At 43.8% G+C, this 14193-nt stretch overlaps 1 protein-coding gene across 1 annotated transcript in view; it reads left to right on the top strand.

The window, feature by feature from the left end:
- The window catches only part of LOC136337564 (aldehyde oxidase 4-like), an 88587-nt gene extending 77198 nt beyond the window's left edge, over nucleotides 1–11389 (top strand). The window contains exons 29-35 of the mRNA XM_066278903.1: nucleotides 2096–2170; nucleotides 3024–3076; nucleotides 3523–3637; nucleotides 3834–3899; nucleotides 6924–7109; nucleotides 9374–9541; nucleotides 11292–11389. Coding sequence (XP_066135000.1) covers nucleotides 2096–2170; nucleotides 3024–3076; nucleotides 3523–3637; nucleotides 3834–3899; nucleotides 6924–7109; nucleotides 9374–9541; nucleotides 11292–11345 — 717 coding nt within the window. The 3' untranslated portion in view covers nucleotides 11346–11389. The remainder of the gene's footprint in view (nucleotides 1–2095; nucleotides 2171–3023; nucleotides 3077–3522; nucleotides 3638–3833; nucleotides 3900–6923; nucleotides 7110–9373; nucleotides 9542–11291) is intronic.
- The last annotated feature ends 2804 nt before the right edge of the window (nucleotides 11390–14193 follow it).

Here is a 14193-nt window from a genome sequence, read left to right as displayed (position 1 = left end):
TGATTGCCTTCTCATGTGTGCCTTGACCACGGGCCTTCAGCAGACCAAGTAACCCCTTGCTCCAGTCAGTGACCTTGGGTCCAAGCTGGTGAGCTTTTGCTCAAACCAGATGAGCCCGCGCTCAAGCTGGCAACCTCAGGGATCTCAAACATGGGTCCTCGGCATCCCAGTCCAAAGCTCTATCCACTGCGTCACTGCTTGGTCAGGCGATTATGAAGAGCTTTTGAGGCTCCCTAAGACTTCCCAAAGCTCAAGGTTCTTTTTCAATCAACCATAGCTCCAGATTTTCAAAAAAACATATGGCGGAAGCTGAGGTCTTATTGACAGCAAAGACAACAGTGGCTCCATCCTTGATACAAATAGACTGTCCATCATGTGAGGAAGGTGAAGCTGTTAATTTCAGATCCCAGAATTCTTTTAAATTCCAAGTCATTTATATGGGAGTAAAGTCAAGGAAATGACTATAAAAGAAAAATGTCTTTTAGAAAAATCTGAAATAATTCCAAATCAAATGCAACACTTAATGGACCAGGTAAATCAATAAGCATTAGTATGTTTATGTCTAAGGACTAAGTATTAAACACCACAAAGTAGAGAGAGCAGGAAATTAAAAAAAACTGATTCCATTTTGGCTTTGTCTTCATAAATTTTTCTTAAATTGAAATGGTTAAATATAGAGGATTCAATAATATAGAAAAATTTAGCCCACACAGCACCCACACCACAGGTTCTGCTCAGACACCTGCCCCTTTGAAGGCCGTCCGGTCAGTGGGAATACAGCATCCCTCTGCCCAGAGATGGTCCTCGACCAGCCTGGGCTGCTGCAGGCTGTCTCTCACCGATAGTCTGTGTTCAGAAGATGATGCAGGTGTGTAGGGTCCCCCAACTCCAGGGGGTTCCTGTCAAGCTCTCTGGGTGGCTTTGCAGTGTCTCTCACTGGGTTTGAGATGGAGAAAGCCCTTTCTGCCCCTCCTCGCTGAGAGGTTGATCCCAACACACCAACAGCCTTTCCTGGTGGAATCTTCTCCCTAATTCTCACATTTCAGTCTCCTCAGTTTTAACCCTTTGATACCATTGAAATGGATGAGGAACAGCTTGAGTCCACTTTCTTAGCAAGATCTGCTTAGAAGGTAGAGAACCCCCATTTGGAATAAGGGACTATTTGTCACCTATTGTGCCAATCTCATCCTTAGTCTAAAATGAGTCAGAAAGAGTCTTTTAATCTTCCATCAATAAATAATAAAGCATTAAGTAATAATAAAAAATTTTAAAATATATAATGGTAGGGGTCATGAATCAAAATAATAGAAGCTATGGAAAGAGAAAGTGCAAATGTTAGCGTGGCCTGCTGGGGCAGCAGAGAAACCAGGCCACGCACTGATTGGTGACCTTTGAGCCTGGTTCTCAATGCAGCAAAAAAAGGAGCCATCCGTGTGGGTACTTAGTAGCAGAAACTCACCCCCTGTGCTTGAGGAGCTGCAAGGGGTCAGTGTGGCTGGAGCACAGAGAGTAAAAGGGAGGGAGGTGGAAGAAGAGGTTGCACAGGCTGCTCGGGCTATAAATGCTCATTGTTGAAGCATGTATTTAACCAACATTATAATAAAAATACTGAGACTCATGGGCATAGATAAAAGTGAAGTGGTTACCAGGGAGAAGGGGATGGGAGGGAGAGGGATGTGGGGAGGGCTTCCGGGGAAGGGTGTAAAGAGAGACAAATACAAGGTGACAGGAAGTGACTTGACTTTGGGTGATGGGTACACAACATAATCAAGATCAAGTTCAAATGCTATAGAAATGTTTACCTGAAACCTATGTACTCTTATTGATCAATGTCACCCCGTTAATGTTAAGTTTGTAAATAAAATTTTAAAAAGAATAATATTAACAATGCAAGACCCACAAGAATTCTTGTTTCATTGTATGGGTTCCACACAATGCTCAAGTTTAAGAAACCCTGCCTAGAGGACTTGGAAGCAGGTTCAGACTGAGTTAATGACAGAACTGACAGTCTACATTTGAATCGAGTTAAATACTGAACATTTTGCTATTTCCTGTGCATTTTATTTTCCATATCATTTCAAATATTTATTTTTAGAATGCCTGCCAAATTCTCAGGGACCGTCTTCAGCCAGTCATCAGGAAAAACCCGAAGGGAACATGGGAGGACTGGGTGAGTGTTCCCATCAGCCCTGCCAGGGAAACGCAAATACATCCAGATAGGCCCAAGTCTAGGCTTGTGATCTGGTTGCTGGTGCTCATTCAAGACACAAAGCATGCATTAGCATTTACCTCTGCTTTTCCAAACGAGAGCGAAAGAGATGTCTGTGTTCATTAAGAGGCTTCGTTAGAACTTAACTTCTCAGAGCTTGATAACAGCATTGGCTCTAGAGTACAGCCCACGGGCTGCTGGCCCAGCTATGAGGCTCCCTGCACTGTGGGAGTGCACTTCCCCCACGCCTCAGGGCCTGGGTTTCCCACCAGGGCGATGGAGATAATAGCAGTCCTAATAGCAAAGGATTACTCTGTTTTTAATAATTATTATTACAATTACCATTAGTGTTATTATTTCCAGCTCTACCCAGGGAAGCTGATATAATATACCGAGAAAACCAATTGAATAATTTGGGGGGGAAAGGCAGGGTCAAGATATATACATACATACATGCATGCACACATATACACATATGTACATACACATGTGTGTGTTTGAATGTACATACACACTTACCTGTGTACATAACTACATGAATATGGCCTGGCTCCTCCTTAATGCAAAAAGCCAAAAAAGTTGAAAAATAGTAAACTTGACTCCGTGCAACTCCAAAAGTAGAGGTGCGCAGAGCACAGCTAGCAGCTGCCGTCAGCACTGCGCTTGAACATGACCTGAGGCTTGTACAAAGCATAAACCTCGCTCGGGATGAATGTGCAGATCATGGTGCCAACAACAGGGGGCAAGCATAGCACAGAATTTTTCATCACTTTCCCTAAACTTATCTGTCTTTGTAACCAATCATCTCTTCCAGATCACAACAGCCTACGAAGAATCCATCAACCTGTCAACTACTGGATATTTCAAGTAAAGGACGCTTTCACTGTGGGGTAGAGTACACTGGGCAGGGATGGCATATGCTCGTTGATCTGGACAGACACCTGCAGAGCACTGGAGCTCTGCTGAGCCCTGTGTTAACCCTCCAGTCATGGGTCCCGGGGTGTGGGAGGAGATCTGGGGGAGGCCTGGGCACTCCTTGGGGCCACAGGTATTTACCAACCAAGAGTGACACCACCTCTGACCCATCCCAGTGACTGTGTGCTGCAGGGCAGCGCTCAGACACCAGTGGACCTTCTCCCCGTGTGAGCACCGGCACTCCTACAACTCTGACCACTGTGCCCCCTTGTAGGGAGGGGAAGAGGCCTTCAGCTATGGGACGGGAGCTCTGGTCATCTCTAGGACCCACAGCGCCACAGGTGATCAGACCACTAGTGGGGAAGTGCCTTTCCTTCACTCCTGATTTCTCTTCTCAGAGGCTACCAGACATATATGGACTGGGAGAAGGAGGAAGGTAATCCTTACCCCTATTTTGTTTATGGAGCATCCTGTTCTGAGGTTGAGGTCGACTGCCTGACTGGGGCTCACAAGGTAAGGGTCACACTGGTGTTCACCATCTTCAGTGTTCATTGTATTCACAGAATAAAAACATGGACATGATTTCTATACTGTAAATAATAATCAACGTGATCCTGCCTGTGAAAAAACTAGGGACAGGTATATAACTGTAGTGAAGATCTACTTTAAATAAATAATATCTTTTATCATATATTTTCTCTTGGCACAGCTCCTTAGGACTGACATCTTCATGGATGCTGCTTTCAGCATAAACCCAGCCCTGGACATTGGGCAGGTGCGTGGTATCAGAGAACGTCACAGGGACTGTCGGTCAATTCCATGCAGAATGTTATTTCCCAGAATTCCACAAATATTGTTTATACCTGGTACAAGTATTCTGAAGTATATTACATAAAAAAATAAAATAAAAGATTAAAAGATAATTCAAGAAAATGTTAATGCCTGACCAGGAGATGATGCAGTGGATAAAACATTGGCATGGGATGCTAAGGACCCAGGTTTGAAACCCCAAGGTCACCAGCTTGAGAACGGGCTCATCTGGCTTGAGTACATACTCACCAGCTTGAGTGAGTGCTGACCATCTTGAGAGTAGAATCATAACATTACCTGTGGTCGCTGGCTTGAAGCCCAAGGTCTCTAGTTTGAGCCCAAGATCGCTGACTTGAGCTTGAGGTCACTGGCTTGAGCACGGTGTCACTGGCTTGGCTGGAGCACCCTTGGTCAAGGCACATATGATAAAGCAGTCAATGAACAACTACAGTACCACAACTAAAAGTTGATGTTTCTCATCACTCTCCCTTCCTGTCTCTCTCTCTCTCTCTCTTTCTCTCTCTCTTCTATCTTTGCTAAAAAGAAAAAGAAAATATAAAAAGTTAACAATGGTTGTATTTATGTGGCAGAAATATTCTCCATGCCTACTAATTTTTTTCAATAAATATGAATTAATCTTTATAATTAGGGAATATTATATATATACATAATAATAAAGCTACATGAATATTTCTACTAATGTTGTATTTAAATAAACTGACCAACTGAGAGAAACATAAGGGAAAAAAAATGCTTAAAAACAATTTTCTCCTGTTGCTGAATTTCTGATTTTTATCTCACAAGTAAATTCATTTTTAACACACCCAAAATTTTTTAAACTTTAAGTTCAAACTTTTCCAGCTCTTGGTGCTTTCTTTTTTCCTCCTAACTTTGTCACTCAAAGTGGGGCCAATGGCCAGCCACATCAGCTCACGCCACACCCGCCCACCAGCTCCCAGGTGAGGAGAGGCAGCTGGTCCACAGTCGACCTGCATAGCTGCACAGGCTGAGGAGCTCGGCATCAAACCCAACAGACATGTTGGTTTCATCTGCCAACAGCGTCCCACCTTCCCAAGGCCTAAGGAACTGATTTGCCTGGATTGACCGATAAGCTTTTCTAAAGAACAATTTATTACGTTCCTCAGTGTTTCTCAAAATGCAGTTCTCAGACTCTTGCAACAAAAGCATCTATAATGTTTACCAGAAATGTGGATTCTTGTGCTCACCCAGGCTCAGACTGCTCCATCATGAGTTTGCTGGGCTGGGACTTAGAATCTGCACGTTGAACATCACCTGACATTCATCTTAAATCTGTCAAGTTGACCAGCACAGCTAGACTCAGCCCCACCTCTCCTTCCCCTTCCTGTTCCCTCCTACCAGCTTGTTCCTGCCTCTTTATTGCTTAAGTAAAAGAAAGAAGTAGAATGTTATAATTAGGAAAACACTACATCTGTCCCATTGAAAAAGGAAAGAAAATCAGAAGTGTGTTAGACTGGAACTCCTGGACCTTGATGTTTTCTTTTAGGGACAAGCATTTGGAAATATCCAAATTTAGCATTTAAATTTGTTTAATTTATTTTGTAATTTTACAATTTAATAAAATGCAAAGTGTAACTCTCCTTCAATGATTTAACCTTGAGACAGATATGACCTTTTTTGTGACAGAGACAGAGGAAGGGACAGATAGGGACAGACAGACAGGAAGGGAGAGAGATGAGAAGCATCAGTTCTTTGTTGTGGCTCCTTAGTCTCCTTAGTAGTTCATTGATTGCTTTCTCATATATGTCTTAATTTGGGGGCTACCGCAGAGCATGTAACCTCTTACTCAAGCCAGCAACCTTGGGCTCAAGCCAGCGACCATGGGTTCATGTTTGTGATCCCACACTCAAGCCGTTGACCCCGTGCTCAAGCAGGTGAGTCTGCACTTAAGCTGGCGACCTCGGGGTTTTGAAGCTGGGTCCTTTGCATCCTGGTCTGATGCTCTATACACTGCTTCACTGCCTGGTCAGGTGAGGCAGAAACCCCTTTAAATAGGACCTTAAACCTTTTTCCTTAAGAGCATAGTAGTCTATAAATAGCACTCAACATGGCTTTTAATAAAAGTATTTCTTCCCACCATGTTTAAGATTGATCTAATCTCCACCATAAGTTATGAAAAAAAGTAAATAAATCTAGATATTATAATAAGTACAGTGTCCCGGGTCCATTTATTCTAGTTCACATTCCTTTAAGTTTAGCTTCTTTTTCATCCAATTCAATGAACATTAATTGAGAATTTACATACCAGGCACCATGCTAAAAACAGAATACAAGAAGCCAGGCTTCAAAATGCTTACCAACCAGTGAGAGAGAGAGAGTGAAACAAGAGCAAGACAGAGAGAGAAAAATGTGGAGAAAAAATGCCCTCTGAGTGCCACCTGGAGGGGGTTCAAATACAGTGAGCCCGGAGGAAGCAGTCCCTAAATCCACGTGGGGCAGGTGGTGAAAAGATTCACCCCCGTGACTGGCCAGGTCATAGCTATTGCATGTTTTAAAAATTCTTGCAGCACAGTGGTTGAAAATTGCTGGTCTAGAGGCTGTTGCAGTACCCTAGAGGGCATCCAAAGTGTCAGTTACTTTTCAGCTGGAACTTGGAGGAGGGATAGGGGTTTGCCAAGTGGACAAACAGAGATGGGGAGCAGTGATGACAGTCAGCAGGAGCTGCCTTTACAAAAAATTGAAGGTCTGAATGCCTCTTGGGGGCTTGCAGAATTACCCAGAACTTGACAAGTGTTGAATCCCTGGACCATTTGGTACCTGGGCCAGAAGAGCTAAGGAGGAAGCCAGGCTGGATGACAAGGGCCAGATCCTGAAGAACCCTTTGTCAAGTTCCCCACAATCCTCTCAAGAATGGCTTATTATGATTCCCAGCTTCATTTTAGATCACATTGCAATATTTTTTCAACCAACATCATATGCTTATACTATACTGTGAAATTTTTGCCTGTAGATTGAAGGAGCATTTACCCAAGGCATGGGATTTTATACCACAGAAGAACTGAAATACTCCCCAGAAGGAGTGCTTTATTCTCGGAGTCCAGATGACTACAAAATCCCCACTGTCACTCAAATACCAGAAGAGTTCTATGTCACCCTTGTGCGTTCCCGAAATCCCATTGCCATCTACTCATCCAAGGTAAGAACTCAAGACCTCTCTATTGGCTTGCTAGGGCGACCATAACAAAATACCAGATGGGATGACTTAAACAACAGAGATTATTTGCTCACAGTTCTGGAGGCTGGAAGTCGGAGATCAAGGTCTTATCTCTGCAGAGTCTTCTCTTTGGCTTGCAATGGCCCCCTTCCTGCTGTGTCCTCACATGATCACCCTCTGTGCACACACGTCTGATGTCTCTGTATGTGTGTCCTAATTTCTTTTCCTATAAGAAACCTAAAGGCTTCATTTTCACTAAGTTACCTCTCTAAATACACCTCCAAATACTGAGATACTGAAGTACCAGGACTAAGATTTCAACAGATGAATTGGAGGGGAGCACAGTTCATCCCATAACCACCAACTCCATCGAGAAATAATAAAACCTCCCCCTGAATTTGTTTATTCTTTGGAATCACAGCTCACAAAGGGAGATGGGAAAAGAAAAGCAAACTCACCGTAGAGTGGCGCTCACTGCCTTCAGCAGCGCAAGTAGCATCTTCACTCTTGAGAGTGATCATGAAACATATTTAAATCAAAGAAGAAGCAAACATCTTGGTTCATGAGGTTAAGTACCATGGTGAGATCAAGCTGAAGCTGTAGGCAAATTTCATCACCCAGCGCCTTCTCTGCGCCCTCCCTGCATGTCCTCCAGACTCAAGTCCTTCTTGCTCATTCTGCCTCTCCCCATACCCCGCCCAAGTAAAAATGGGCTTTCAGACTAGTTTCTCAATGAAGATTGATTTGCGTTGAGATACTAGTAGCCACTGATACGAGGAGTTGACCTATGCTCCCTGAAAACCATGGAGTGGAACTGGCCCATATAGACTTATGGCAAAAATTCCCAAATAAAAGTCTACAAAAAGCACAACTTCTCCAACTTAAGTGCTATTCTGAACCCACATCTGACCATACAGATGGCAATCTAACTAACCTCAGGTTTTCAGGGAATTACCTCTCTTTCTCGGGAGTGGGTCAAGTTTTGGAGGAAGGTAAGACTTTTCATAGGAATGGCTCCTATTTCCACTTCTGCTCCAGATTTTGTCCAGGGATTTCTCTAAAGACTGTTCTGACAAAATCCTACCTCTCCAGGTCTAGCTGTCTCCCTCCCAGTTCTGCTCCACACAGGGCACGAGACCGCCCTGCTGTCTCCCTCTCCCTCACCTCAGAGGAGAACCCACCTTCTGCCAGCTCCACCTTTTCCTCCACATTTGCTTCAGAGTAAAAAGTTTATCTGCTTTGGGTTTTTTGTCCCATCTCTCTACTAAGGCCTTAGACACAGACCAAGGACCAGAATAAAAATCAGTACAAGCAGCATTGGTGACTTATTCAAAATATAATGCCTCCCACACTGGTCATTCAAAAGCCACCAACACAGGCCTGAGAAGTTAGCACGAATGAAAACTTCAACATTGACGCTCCTTTATTGTGGTTTGGGTTAAACACAAATGGTCCAGAGCAGTGATTTTCAACCAGTATGCCATGGCACACTGGTGTGCCACAAGAATTTTTAGAACATGCAATACCAGACTATTTATCAGGGGCACTGCAGCAAGAGGTGAGTGAAATTAGTCAGGTATTGCTTTTTTTTTTTTTTTTTTTTTTTTTGAGATAGAGGAAGGGAAAAAGAGGGAGAGAGAAATAGGGAAAGAAAAGCATCAACTCTTTGTTCCACTTAGTTGTGCTATTCATTGCTTCTCACAGGTGCCCTGACTGGGGCTCCAACTGGCACCTTCAGGGTAGAGCTGGTGCCCTAGGAATGGAGCCGGCAACCCTGGAACTGCAGGACGACATTTTATCCACTGCACCACTGGCCCGGTCATAGCTATTGCATGTTTTAAAAATTCTTGCAGCACACTGATTAAAAATTGCTGTTCTAGAGGCTTTCGGAGTACCCTAGATGGCACCAAGACCTTTGATATTTTTGACCTGGTCAGAGGTACAGACATTTCTAGCTACTCTGCCGTCCTGATGTCCTCGGGCATTTTCATTAACTACTCTGAAGAGGAGAAGAGGACTCCCGCACGCAGATCAACGTGGGGGCAGATTCTGGCCATTTAATGCACTCCATTCTGAGGGTTCTAAAGCCAGAAGTGTGTGCCTGAAAGAGAGAGAGAGGGGGGGGGGGAGAGAGAGAGAGAGGGAGGGAGAGAAAGTACATGTGAACACAGATTAGTTGTTCTAAATGAACCATGCATTTCTGAAATGAACCATGCCTTTCTGATGGCCTTTGCCCTCCTTCTCAGGGACTGGGTGAGGCTGGAATGTTCATGGGATCCTCCGTGTTTTTCGCCATCCGTGATGCAGTGACTGCTGCCCGAAGAGAGAGGGGGCTGGCCAAGTCCTTCACCCTAAATAGCCCAGCAACTGCTGAGTCCATTAGGATGGCTTGTGGGGATCAGTTTACTGACATGGTAAGTGTGGTGAGGAGAGGCTCCTGTTGGAATCCCCTCACATGGGTTTTCACTTCTTGGTCTGAATTGGATAACTGTGACAACATTAGAGAGCAGGTTCATCTTGTCCAGTGAAAAATCTCGTATTTCCTCCACTTGCTACTCCTGTATGTCTTGAAGCAACTGCAAAGTGAGGGAACCTCTTTAAATGACGGTTGGGTTCTTTCCAGCCCCACAGAGAAGCACACTCACTTGGGTCAGTGCTAATCGCAGATGGGCCTGGTAGGTCATTTCTTTAAACATTTGGTCAAAACGTGGTTGATGTATTTAATTACCTCAAAAACCAAATTAGATTAAATAGATATCTGATTTGGTCAATTATTCAGAAAGTGTCTGTTACACACACTAATAAGAATAATTTAAATGAAAATATCACTATGCACACAGTGAAAGAACATAATTCCACTGTCCGGCTGCTAAAGATGCGTCTAGAAGTTCCACCGGAGACTCTTCCTCTGTTCACTGCTCACTGCAGCCCTCGATGAGTCTGGTATAAATTTAGGTTGCACTCTGTGCCTTTGAAGTTGCACGGCTTCTGAATAAGATGCATTTTATCCCAAACATTAGTTTATGAGAATGTGACTTAAGACTCAAGGTTTAAAAGAAATGAGAAAATTGTATGATTTTGATAAAAATAAAATGCACATTCATTTATTCTTTTTTAGAAATTAATATTTTTTTCTGAATTACAATATTTTCATATAACAACATTTTTTTCAACAAAATATTTTTCCGGAACAAGAAGAGCCGAGGGCGGCCCAATGACGCCATGAGGGACCCAGGCTGCTTCCATGTTCCTGCTCCACTCCCCCTGGAGTGTGGCTCCCGGCTCATGGTTACAGGAGGCTGGCTGCACCTCAGGGGTCATGACCAGGTTCCAGGCCCGATAAAGGGATGGGAACAAGAGGCTCTCAATTTTAATGGCTCTGAATTGTAGAAGCTTTTATTTTACTGCAATGATTAAACAGATTTTCTTCTTTGACCTATTTAATAAGTTTTTTGTTTTGTTTTGTTTTTTAGTTACAGTTAACATTCAATATTATATCAGTTTCAGGTGTACAGCACAGTGGCTAGACGTTTATGACTTACAAAGTGGTCATCCACCTGGCACCATACATAGTTATTACAGCACTACTGACTATGGTCCCTATGCTCTACTTTACATCCCCATGACTATTTTGTAACTGCCAATTTGAACACCTGAATCCCCTCCCCTTTTTCACCCATCCCCCACACCTCCTCAATCTAAGCCAAGGGTAGTCAACCTTTTTATACCTACCGCCCACTTTTGTATCTCTGTTAGTAGTAAAATTTTCTAACACCCACCAGTTCCACAGTAATGGTGATTTATAAAGTAGGGAAGTCACTTTACTTTATAAATTTATAAAGCAAAGTTAGTTACAGCAAGTTAAAGCATATAATAATAATTACTTATCAAGTACTTTATGTTGAATTTTCGCTGTTTGGCAGAATAAATCTTTATAATACAACTTACTATAGTTAAATCTACCTTTTTATTTATACTTTGGTTGCTCTGCTACCACCCACCATGAAAGCTGGAACGCCCGCTAGTGGGTGGTAGGGACCAGGCTGACTACCACTGATCTAAGCCATCGGTTTGTTCTCTGCACCTGTGAGTCTGTTTGTATTTTGTTTGTTCAATATAGCAACATTTTTTGAAAGTTATTCTCCTTCTTTTGATTTTTTTCAGATTCCCAGAGATGATCCTTCGACATTTACACCTTGGTCCATCCGTGTGTCGTAATCTTATGTTTTCCTTAGGAAATGAGAGTTAATGATTGGCCTTAAAATTTTCAAACCAGAGCAATATATAAGTTGGCTCTCAGATGTCATGAGTAATTTCAGCATCTTTTAATTATTCTCTGTAGTTTTGATCACTTCATGATCATGTTTTAGGATGTAAATTTTCACAAAAAGTTATAATAAAGAATCAAAATTCTTCTTTTTATTTGCATTATATTGAAGATCTGCAGCATCATTGGGGACTCATCTTAGTCCATTTGGAACTATAACAATATACCATAGACTAGGTGACTTATAGAATACACAAACATTTACTTCTCAACTGTTCTGAAGAACAGGAAGTCTAAGATCAAGTCGCCAGCAGATTTGGTGTCTGCTGAGAACCTGCTTCCTGGTTCACAGACTGCAATGCTCTGGATGTGCCCTGATTTGGAGCAAGGGGCAAGGGAGCTCTCTAAGGCAGGCATGGCCAACAGTGTTTGCCCCTGGGGCAGATTAGAAAAAAAACTTTTTTCACGGGCCGGATGAAATATTAAAATTAAAAACCGTTAAATACAAAAACAATTTGTTTAAGTAAACAAAATTTTATTATGTAATTTGTTTAGAGTAAAAAAATTTTAATATACAATATTATTTTAATAAAAATGTATTTTAATAAAAATATAATTACATACTGTAGGAATATCCAAACTGTATCACAATCAATCGAAACTGTAAGGTATTTTTCCCCGCCAAGAAAGAAGAAAGGGGGCTGGAGCCATGAAATGTGGAATAATAAAAGGCTTTATTGAGTACAGAGCGCTTCCCACCCAATGAGGTTCCCTGGCTCTGAGAAAAAAAATGGAGGCCGGAGAAGTCACAAGGTATGACCTACGTGAGAGGTATTTAAAGGGTCCCTAGGGTGGTCGAGTTAATATGATGTGGTGAAATTTCACTGGCTGCCGGACAGTCGCTCTTTTCCAAAGGGTTCCTGGGAAGTTTCTTTTGGCGCGCTTGGTTGTGGGCAGTCTCAGGCCTGAGTTTGCGGGTCTGACCTTTCCCCATTATCCACCGACCTTACATTCTGACCTTTTGTGGTAAATAGAATATGGGCACCATTTATTCGTCTGGCTACTTCTTGCTGATTAGGGGCATTGTGGGGAGGGGGAGATTGGCTGGTGGTGGTTTTGAGGGGTGTCAGCAGGAACATCTATTTGGCTGTAACTGGAGAAACTTCTCAGATGTGGTCCTGTAAAGATTTTTTAAAAAGAGGAGTAATAGGAGGATTTGCAGGATTTAGCCTTTTGGTGAGCTGGAGATGGATGGAGTCCAGTGGTTCCAACTGCCAGTAGTCCTGTATGGAGGCAAGCTTGAGGCAAAACTGCATGTCAGGAGTGGCATAAAAAGGGGAAAGGAAAGGGTGTCCCATCCATTCCCATAACTGAGACCCATGAGGGAACTAGAGGTCCAGAGCCTGATGGCAAAACAGAGAAGGTAGCCCCTGTGTCCACAAGAAATGAGATGGACTTACCCACTAGTTGCAGCATCCTAGGAGTTTGAGCGATGCACCCACCTGGCTGGATTGGCCTCCCATTTGGGCGCCTCTCCATGTAGAGGTGCTGAGGTAAAACCTATTGCCCAAAGGGTCAATCGCACCACCAATGACCGGGCTGTTTGCAGTCAGGGCAGAGTTCAGTGGGCAGCCACGGGCAGGGGCCCTGCCGGGCCCAGTGGTCCTGCTTGCCACACTTAAAGCAAGCTGTTGGTGAGATTTCTCTTTGCAGCTTAGACTTGGGTCGGGCACTTCCTGTGCCTTGCCTCTGTTTCTGTGCTGGCCTCAAGGCTGCCACAAGAGTTTGGGTTTGGAGTGTTACCTTCTGCTGCATGTGGGCCTGGTGAACAGCCTTGGCCTGTTTCTACTAGTTGGGACCATTAAAAACTTTAAATGCCATGTTCACAGGTCCTGGATAGGAGTTTGGGGGGTTGAGAATAAGAGGAGGAGGCTTCTAGGGAGCCTGGCACCCAGATCCAGCAGGAAACACCAGAGCTAAAGGCAGGACAGAGCCAGAACTTTCTGTAAGAAAATTGGGGTTGGGTCTTGGGGTCCGGCAAACCAGTATAAAAGTCAATAATAAGTGGAGAAAGGCCTGATGGAGGAGGGGTTTAAGAACACAATGGAGAAGGGAGGGGCCCCTGGCCAGCAGGGGAGGAGAGAGACTGGTAGTGGTAAATAAGAAACAAGATTTTGCAAATGGGGTGGAGGGGGCTCTCAGAGCAAAGAGACCCAAGATAAGAGGTCTGCAGAGGGACCAGAGAGAAGTCCCGAGAGAGGGGCGCCCTCGGAGGTCAGGCAGGAAGGGGAGAGAGTTGGGAGTCTGCGGAGAAGGAAAGATCAGCAGTAGAGGTTTTAGGTGAGGTTTCTCTGGCCAGAAAAATGGCCTGTGTGATAAAACAGGTGGCACAGAAATTAAGCAGGGGTGTGCAAATAACTAGAAGCCCTGTATGTAAGGGATCTCCAACCAGCTCCCAGCTTTTTTGGCGATAGTTTAATTGGTGAGGGTGTTAAAACCAAAAGTCCCTTCAGGAGGCTAATCCAGTGGGTTCTGTGGCCTGGCCACAGCGGAGAAGAAGAACAGTTTCTTCTTCTTTAGAGAGGGAGATTCCTGTGCCCACACAGCCGCCCTCAGACCTCAGAGTGGTCAGATTTGAGAACTGGCATCCCAAAACTCAAGCTCTGGCCACGAACGGATAAGGTAAAGTGGATGTGCTTGGATGTCTCCACAGACACATGCACTCAGAACAAAAAGACTTCCCTGACATAGCTACAGTTTCCAGACAGGGAGTCTCGACAGAAAGAACTCAAGGGAGGC

This window comes from Saccopteryx bilineata, chromosome 5, assembly GCF_036850765.1.
Source record: "Saccopteryx bilineata isolate mSacBil1 chromosome 5, mSacBil1_pri_phased_curated, whole genome shotgun sequence".
Classification (NCBI taxonomy): Eukaryota; Metazoa; Chordata; class Mammalia; order Chiroptera; family Emballonuridae; genus Saccopteryx; species Saccopteryx bilineata.
Note: the sequence above shows the minus strand (reverse complement) of the source record. Positions and strands in the feature narration are given on the sequence as shown.